Source organism: Miscanthus floridulus, chromosome 13 (assembly GCF_019320115.1).
Source record: "Miscanthus floridulus cultivar M001 chromosome 13, ASM1932011v1, whole genome shotgun sequence".
NCBI lineage: Eukaryota > Viridiplantae > Streptophyta > Magnoliopsida > Poales > Poaceae > Miscanthus > Miscanthus floridulus.
The window spans coordinates 59,341,601-59,350,917 of record NC_089592.1 but is presented as its reverse complement, the minus strand read 5'-3'; the positions used below and the strand labels follow the sequence as shown (position 1 = coordinate 59,350,917).

Here is a 9,317-nt window from a genome sequence, read left to right as displayed (position 1 = left end):
TTACCTTCAAGAATTGTTCCCAGGTTAGGTTCATTGTTCTTGCCTCATCTTTTTTAACCTTCATCCCTCTGTATTAAGCATAGTAGTCGATGATGGCCTAGACACACACCTTGTAGTGCATGTCCTTCATGAGCTTCTTGATGGCTTCTTTAGAGATGGAGGTCGCCTTGGCCTCGTACCTCTCCTGGCATCTGTAGAAGTCCTACATATAGACGCGATGTCTACAGTCATTACTTCAAGAATGTCTAGTGAATGTGATGTATTGAGCAATGTAGTACGAGGAATACTTACCCATAGCTCGCCCTTCACCCGCTCTGCCTTGTTGGGGAATACCCTGCTGTTACGATCAGCGGCATCGCGGGCCACGATGTAGTGGTCCCATGTGTAGGCCAGCTGCTACTCTTTGTCGAACTACACTAAGGCAGGGAAGTGTAGCCTGCATAAATGGCCAAGGATGCCGTTGACCTTGCGGTTGTGATCACCCCCACTAACCTTAATCCAACCCCTGCCCAAGTGATTAAGATAAATTATTAATTTCCATTATAATTTTCAACATATCAAACGAAAAATTATTGAGAACATCTAAAGTTACTTACTTTTTTCCAAAGGGTCGAATCATCGGGCGTCTCTCAAGAGGTATCAGTCGCCTCGGGAGGGTCGAGGGACCTCGCAACCAGACCTGGGAACCAACTGCCTCCTCCTCCACCTGCTCCTGCTCCTCCTGTACCTCCTCCTCGTCACTAGAATGTATGCCTCTGTAATGGATGCTTCAATTTTGCATTTATTTTTACATTTAGTTCAAATAACCTTTTGACATCTCTTAATTGAATAGCACCAATGGCTTTACACAGGCCCCCCATTCGTGCTTCATATAGGAGGTGTAGAATCATATGCTGCATCAGATTGAAGAAGCCGGGTGGAAAAATCTTCTCCAACTTATAGAGCAACACAGGCGTCCTTCTTTCCATTTCTACAACCACTGTATGAGATAACTCCTTGGCACAAAGCTGGCGGAAGAAATTGCTCAACTCTGCTAGCACCTGCTAGACATGCTCAGGGACATAGCCTCGAACCATCACAGGAAGTAGGCGCTCAAGCCATATGTGGTAATCATGACTCTTGAGCCAGTTGATTCGCATAGTAGCTAAGTTCACTCCCCTCTTTAGATTCGTTGCATACCTATCAGGGAACATTAACATTTGGAACCATTCTAGTACCTCCCTCCTTTGGGCACTCATCAGGACAAAATTGGCCTTAGGCTTTCTCCATGACTTGCCGGCTCTGGGAGGCACCATGTCTAGCTTTGGTTTGTCGCATAACCTCGCTTGATCCACTCTAGCCTTAACGTTATCATTTGTTTTATCAGGAATGTCCATGATTGTACCAAAAATTGCCTCAGTGATATTCTTTTTAGTGTGCATTACAAAAATGTTATATGGAAGAAGAAGATCATCAAAATATGGGAGGTTCCACAAGCATGACTTCTGAGTCCAGGCATGTTGCTCGTCATATCCCACAAAACAACCTTCTTGTTTATTGACCTCAAGAGTGTCTAACTAAGCATGAACCACGGCTCCTGTCATCATCTGTGGTGTAGGGTCTTTAACTACAACATCTTTCGTAAAGTTCTTGATGTCTAGTCTGAATGGATGGTCAGGAGGGAGAAATTGTCGATGTTTGTCGAACAAAGAATACTTGCCACCCTTCGTCAACCAAATGAACTTTAGAGAAGCCTTGCATACTGGGCATGGGAACCTCCCGTGAACACACCAGCAGTAGAAAATCCCATATGCCGGCAAGTCATGCAGGGAGTACTAGTACCAAACATGCATTTTGAAGTTTGTCTTTGTAGCTCGATCATATGTCCATACCCTTTCCTCCCAAGCATGGACCAAATCATCAATTAGAGGCTCCATGTACACACTCATATTATTCCCTGGGTGTTTTGGAATTATCAACAATAAGAATATGTTCGAAAGAGGACGCCAAGGGGAAATTGAGGGGGATAACGAACATGGGCCAACAAGTGTACGGAGCAACCGCCATTCCATAAGGATTGAACCCATCTATTGCTAGCACAACATGTACATTACGAGCCTCTAGAGCTTTCTCATGATGAATCACATCAAACCTTGTCTAGGCTTCACCATTGGATGGGTGTACCAGCTTCTCAGGATTGTATCGACATCCGTTTTTGTGCCATGTCATCTGTTTCACCGATTCCTCAGTCATGTAAAGCCACTAGATCCTCGGTATGAAAAGAAGGTACCGTAGGATCTTCATGGGGATTGCGAGCTGCCTCTTCTGACCATCACCAGAGTCTACCTCCAGAAACCTAGATGATTCACACTTCACACAATACTTTTCTTTCGCATACTCTTTCCTAAATAAGATGCATCCCTTCGGACAAGCATATATCTGCTCGTATGGCATCTTAAGTGCACGAAGGAGTTTTTATGCCTCATACATGCTCTTTGGCAAGATGTGACCATCCGGGAGCAGGCTGCCAACAACTGTCAGCATAACATCGAAGGCGTCTCGACTCAAGCTAAACTAGGACTTCACGACCATTAGGCATGCAATGGCATCCAGTTGCGAAACCTTGGAATGCCCATGAAGGGGTTGCTGTGCCGCAGACAACATGTCGTAATACGCCTTTGTGGTAGCCTCTGGCTCCTCCTCCCTACGTCCTTCATGATAGTCATTTAACATGTCTCCTACCTCGGCATCATCATCATATTCCTCGATGCATTGTCTCGCGACCTCGTCTCTCCCACAATCGGCTTCACCATGGTAGATCCACCTGGTATAGTCTGCCATAAATCCATTCTTGCAAAGATGTTTACCCATGACCACCTTGGTTTGCCGGCGCATGTTTGCACATTTGCTATAGGGACACCAAGTGACACTAGCTCCTTTAACCCGTGCAAATGCTCGCTCCAAGAAAGCATCGGTCTTGTCAATCCATTCATCGGTCAATGAAGTCTAACTAGAGCGGCCCATGTACATCCACTCACGGTCATCATCCTCTAGCATATCAGCGAGTAATATAAAAAATCACGTTGTATCTACACGTTCCTATACTGTCTAATAGGTGAAGATAGGTCCTAATCTCACCCGAGGGATGTGTAGATGGGGTTAGTTTCCATGCTCTACTCCTATCCGAGATAGAATTTTGGTAGCACCTCCCCGCTGTTCTCCAAATACACATCCTAGAAGGGAGATTGTGTATCCGGAGAACAACAGGGAGATGCTGCCGAAACTCTATCACGGTCGGAGTAGAGCATGGAAACTAGCCGCATCTACACATCCTCGGGCTATCCAAAAAACGTGGATAATTCAAAACAGATACGGTTATAGATATGCAAAGATCTGCATATTTCCAACCGTATCTCTTTCGAACAGGAGACGCCTATCTAGGTTACGTGATATACGAACATGATATGGAAAGAAGGGTCTTTTATGCCTCACCTTGCTATCCTGCAAAGTGACGAGTCGAGGACTTTGCAATAGCCTCTCCTGCAGTAAAAGGAACATAATAGTGTCAAATCTAAATTTCGATAGCACCTCCCCTGTACGGGGAGGTTTCCAAAACCTGCAACAAATAAAACGGCACGATGGCCGACAACCACATACACTCGGCAACAAACGGCATGATGGCCGACAACCACATACACATCTTATACCTTACAAAACGACAGCAAATTATGGGGCGGCGGGAGAGCAAGGCGGAACCAGGCGGCAGGGCGGGGCAGGGAGTGGCGGCAAAAACCTACAAGTTGAAGATAATAGAGAGTCAAATGCATCGGGTTAATAGTACAACATCACTGTTTGCTCAAGTTAATAGTACAACATCACTGTTTGCTGAAGTGATGTTGCTTGTATGTGTGTGTCTAGTTTTAACAATTTCGACATATGGAGATTGCAAGAGCTAGCTAGCATGGTTCTTGTGCCTTATCTCCTAGGTAGCTTGACAGCTAATGGTTACTAGTGGCAGTATGTCAACCCTTCTCCTCTAGATTATTACCGTTGGGTAACGACATAGGTTTTGGGATAACTACTACGACTCTCTAGCAATCAATCATATGCCAACAAATTATAAAATAATTACGCTTGCTAAGTCTCAGTTTCATCATGTCTCAACATCAAATATTTCATAATTATTGCCTAGTTACAATGGTGTATTTGGAGTGTATTTGCCGAGTCGCTAAAATAGTACCATCATGAAAGAAGAATCAACTTGCCGTACACAGCAACCAACGTTTTATCATGCCAATTAGAGTCACCCCTATCATTGGGAGAACAGTAGTACCTCTGCCTATGCTTTATCGGTGTTTAACATAAGTCGATAATGGTTGCAATGCAAACTTGCTATACACCTTAAGTAATGAACTAAAATCAACCAATAGCACGGCATCATGGCAACATTTGCAACATGTAGATAAACAATTGCAACATAGGTTTGAAACAGCTAAAACATACACTTGCAATATACGTGTATAGTCATTTGCAACATATGCAACATCCAGATAAAACACTTGCAACATACGTTTGAAATTGCTAAAACAATTAAAATATATTGCAACATAAGTGTATAGCCATTGCAACATACGTGTGTAGCCATTGCAACATATACAACATCCAGATGAAACATACATCTGAAAAAGCATGAAACATAAGGAACTAGATGCCATGGAGTGATGGAAAAATTTGGGCCACCACTCAGCTGCCATGCAGACGTGGGCCCGCGCTCCTCTCACAAACAGGCAAGCGTCCTGGCTAGCCCTGCAACTGGCTAAGCGCCATGCCAGTCGGCCAAAACAACAACGCGGCAAGCAGCATGCGGCAGGGGCAACTTGGCCTGGGCGGAGACAACACACAGAGAGAAAAAGAGCAGCACAACAAGGAGCGGCAGGCCTAGGCGCTAGGCAGCAGGGCAGGTACGGCAGGGAGGCCTGCGGCCATGGGTGCGTGTGGCTAGGGGCCTGGCCAGCTGGTCCAGCCAGCAGCGGACGCAACAGGCAGCCAGTCCTCTCTATTTGGTCACACATATGCACGGGCCCCCACGCGCCACATGCACCCCGAACGAGTGGCCACACGTGCTCCCAGGGTGCGGACCCCACCTTAGTGTAACTCCCTCCTGTTAATAAATAAAGATCGATGAGGAGAAGTACTCCCTGCTGTTAATTAATAAATAAAGACTAATAGTTCGATAGCTATTTTATTTATTTCTCTGCATGCATAGAGATGATAATTACATTTTTGAGAAAGGTAACATAGAGATAAAATCATCTGGCTAATGCTTTATGTAGGTACATATAAAGGAAAAACTGCATATCTTTTTTTTTTCTGGAAGAAATAAGCTGCCGATTTATTTAGGTCTAGGTTTGTTGAGTAAACGTTGCTGGCACGGAGACTTGGACAGCTCCTGACCAAATATGTGGATACCTGACATGTATCTCCTGCTCCTGTATAGTCAGCATGATATCTAGTGGCCAACTTGCTACAACCCGTTGTTGTTGTGCTAGGTTTGTCCCTGGATCCAACTTGCCTCACCTATATATCTTCCAAGTAAGACTTGTGCATATACCTGAACCTTCTCTGCTACCTCATGGTCATACCCTCCCATTAATTAATTCTTGAATGCTGCGTAGTCCCTACTGAAAGAGGCGGCACCAATCAGCAACTCTGCAGCTGCTCTCTTCCTTGTAGTAGGTACTGCATTATGGGGAAGAGCCCAAGGCTTGCACAAGTCAGCACTCTCCCATTTCCATCCCCTTGCTTGCGTTCTCCCCGTGCTTGTGACTCAGTGACATGAACTCGTCGTCGTCGTTCCTCCGTTCCAGATGATCTGGCCAAGATCGGCGGCGAGCAGGGTACTGGTGGGTCATCAATTCGTCTCCGAACTCTCCGGCTTGGAGAAGACTAGAATGCAAGGGGAACAGAGCGAGACCGTCAAGTACAGGTGAGCGCCCATTGGAGTGGAGCTCCTTGCGTTGAATCGATCGAGCTCGTCTCACCAACTGCAATCGGCATACGAGTTTTTTGATGACCTGATGACGCTGCAGGATATTTGCTGGTACATGGAACGTTGGCGGCATGGCGCCGCCTGATGATCTTAGCTTGGAAGATTGGATGGACACCAAGACCGACTCCTACGACATCTATGTTCTTGGGTACTCCACTTTGCCAACCGATTTGTCATCTCTTAATTTATCAGCGTTGTCTTTCATCAGGATGGTGCAGTAAGAAAGAATCATTAGTCGCAACGTTTGCACGATGCAGGTTCCAGGAGATGGTGCCACTGAACGCGAGGAGCGTGCTTGGCCCGAAACAGAGGCGGGCAGCTATGAAGTGGCAGCTGCTCATCTGTGACGCATTGAACAACAGGAGGCATGGAGATGGAGCTGCAGCAATGCACGATCAAGGAGGACAGGGCGGCTTGTTCAGGTGCCTCATGAGCAAGCAGATGGTCGGCATCTTCGTGTCGGTGTGGACAAGGAGCAGCCTCCGCCGGCACGTCCGCCACCCTGGCGTCTCCAGCGTCGGCGCCGGTGTCCTCGGCCGGCTCGGCAACAAGGTAAGATATATAGAAGCAGAGTCGCACACACGGACGCACGGTACACCAGAAGCATGCATGCGGATGACGCGGCGTGCGTGCGGTGCGCTACGCAGGGCGCGGTGTCCGTCCGGTTCTTGCTTCACGGCACGAGCTTCTGCTTCGTCTGCTGCCACCTGGCCTCAGGCGGCGAGGACGGCGACGCGCTACGCCGGAACGCTGACGCCGCGGGCATCCTCTCCAGGACCAGCTTCGTCCGCTCCGGCGGCGCGCCGGCAGCACCGGATGAGCTGCCCAAGAAGATTCTTGGCCATGAGTAGGTCGCCCGATCGAGCTCTTAACATTCTACTGGCAGCAGCAACGGAAAACAGTCGTTGATGATCGAATCGTGTACTCGCATGCAGCCGCGTGGTGTTGTTCGGGGACCTCAACTACCGGATCGCCATGGACGACGACGACGAGGCACGGCAGCTGGTGCGGGCCAGGAATTGGAGCATGCTGCTGGAGAACGACGAGCTAATGCTGGAGCTCTCCAAGGGCCGTCAGTTCGACGGCTGGCACGAGGGCCACGTCACCTTCGCCCCGACCTACAAGTATCGCCGCAACTCCGACCAGTTCTACTGGTGCGCTGTCGACGGCGTCGCCACCGGCCGGCCGGAGAAGCAGCACCGCCACCGCGCGCCGGCATGGTCTGACGACTCTGACGCCCAGCTCTCCCAACACAGATATCCATGCAGGCGATCGAGATGGTTTTGTTCTCACGGTGTTCGTTGCTGCTGTTTTTTAATTGTTTGCAGGTGCGACCGGATCCTGTGGCGCGGGAAGGGGATGAAGCAGGTCCGGTACGAGCGCTGCGGTGGCTACCGGCTCTCCGATCACCGCCCGGTGAGGGCCGTGTTCCACGTCGTGTGCGAACTGGCGGAAGTCGTGGATGGTTAAGCTGCAGTCGTGTGCTTTGGAACACATTTAATTAACAAACGACACTGTAAATTTTACAAAGTGTTCAAAACTCCCTGCAGGCTTCTCTGCTTTCAAACATTAAACAAACGAGACTGTAAATTCTATGAAGTATTAAAAAATCTAGGCCTCAAATTTCATCGATTACTGATCCCTGGATCGATGTGCCTTCAAAATGGACTCTAGATGATACATCTGAGGACGGAAGGCGTTGGTTCAGTGGTTTGCGCCTTATTCCTATCTGCGGGTGAAAATTCAAGTACATTTTCCGCTCTCTGCTGAGGATATGGAATTCAAGGATCATTGACCCATTAGTTGAGTAAATGACAGATTATTATCCAGCTCATTCATGTGCCGGTGGGATACAACTTTGTAGAGTCACTTGGATCAAATCAGTTTTCCATGGTTTCAAGATGCATTTTCTCCACTAATTTTGTCATTCGTATCTATATAAAAAAAGGTATTTTAATGACAATATTCTCAACTTAAGGGAATGAATGATATTTCGATTTTAAATTTCTGCAATTGGCATTAGGTATATATAAATGTCAACTCTCATAAGAAAATATTAATGCACTTCAAATTGTATCCACAAATGGCGACGTTCCTTACCTTTGGCCTTGACCTTGGTGGATGTTCTGGGTGTTCGGAAGCATCAATCAGAAGAAATTAAGAAGATAGGCACTGGCTTTAATATTAACTTCTCTATAGCGGCATCAGCATTGTCGACAAACGTCAGCCACATATAAAATTGTTAGTGTTATGAAGTTGGGAGATATTTTCCGATGCAGCAATTCATGGCCTCAGATTTCAAGCATGGGACCAATGTCATGCAAGTAGGCACGATTGAATAGCAATATGCGTTCACATGTCCGCGCTGACATGCATGTTTAATGGCCTCAAGGTTAAGTACGGTATATGTTTAACTACAGTAAGAACATATAATAAACTGTTTTTTACACAATGGAATAAACATCCGGCTTCATCCTCGCTCAAAGGTGAGGAATCAGACCAAATTATTACAAAAAGTTCTCACACTAACGTTTAAAGAAGACTCACAAAAAAACACAGAAAATCAATTCGCAATCCTATATATAATGGGCCATCCATAAGAGGAAAAAAATGACAAAGATGATGTCTCCAGGGTCTGGCAAGCTTTGTAGATACATTCTTTCTTTTTTTTCACTTTGCTGCAACTGACCCCAAAACCAGAACCAATATGTTCCCCTGAATAAGACCTGCAAAAATGTTTTAGGACTGTACTTATAAAAAACACTATCATTTCTAGTGAGCCATAAGGACCAACGGAAGGCAGCCGCCCCTGCTAGTAATAACAAGCTCGAATCTTTTCCACACTGCTTATACCAATTCCCAAAAAGGCTGCTACAGTACATGGTGGGGTAATGCCAAACACAATATGCAATGCACGTCAAAGAAATTGAGCATAATTACACTAAAAAACATATGTTGAATAGTCTCAAAATTACCGTAGAAGCATCAATATTTGCTTCCTTGCCAATTTCTTTTAGCGAGGTTGTCTTTAGTTAGTATTACGCTCTTTTTGAGGAACCAAAGAAAAATCTTGATTTTAAGTGGACACGTCAAATTTCTTGTGTTACTTTGATGTCATTAGTGATGAGGTATCTATACATCCACCTAACCGTAAAATTACCACTTTTACTTAAGGTCCATGTGATAGTATCCTTCCCTGCGGTTTACATTCGCAATAGTTGCAATCCGATTATTCCATTCCAGCAATTTATTTCCAATTAATGCCCTTCTAAAGAGACATTAAGGGGAG

At 46.2% G+C, this 9,317-nt stretch overlaps 1 protein-coding gene across 4 annotated transcripts; it reads left to right on the top strand.

Moving 5' to 3' along the window:
- The first annotated feature begins 5,577 nt into the window (after positions 1–5,577).
- On the top strand, positions 5,578–7,884 carry LOC136500576 (type IV inositol polyphosphate 5-phosphatase 9-like). Of its 4 annotated transcripts, XM_066495955.1 has the most exons (7): positions 5,587–5,752; positions 5,847–5,965; positions 6,069–6,176; positions 6,286–6,580; positions 6,676–6,875; positions 6,964–7,248; positions 7,357–7,884. In XM_066495955.1, exons 1-7 carry the CDS (start codon positions 5,726–5,728, stop codon positions 7,496–7,498), a joined length of 1,176 nt encoding a protein of 391 aa, XP_066352052.1. In that variant the 5' UTR covers positions 5,587–5,725; the 3' UTR covers positions 7,499–7,884. The 4 variants fall into 4 exon arrangements, with proteins under 4 accessions (XP_066352050.1, XP_066352049.1, XP_066352052.1 ...); XM_066495953.1 differs by having other exon boundaries at positions 5,578–5,715; positions 6,286–6,879; XM_066495952.1 differs by having other exon boundaries at positions 5,584–5,752; positions 6,286–6,879.
- The last annotated feature ends 1,433 nt before the right edge of the window (positions 7,885–9,317 follow it).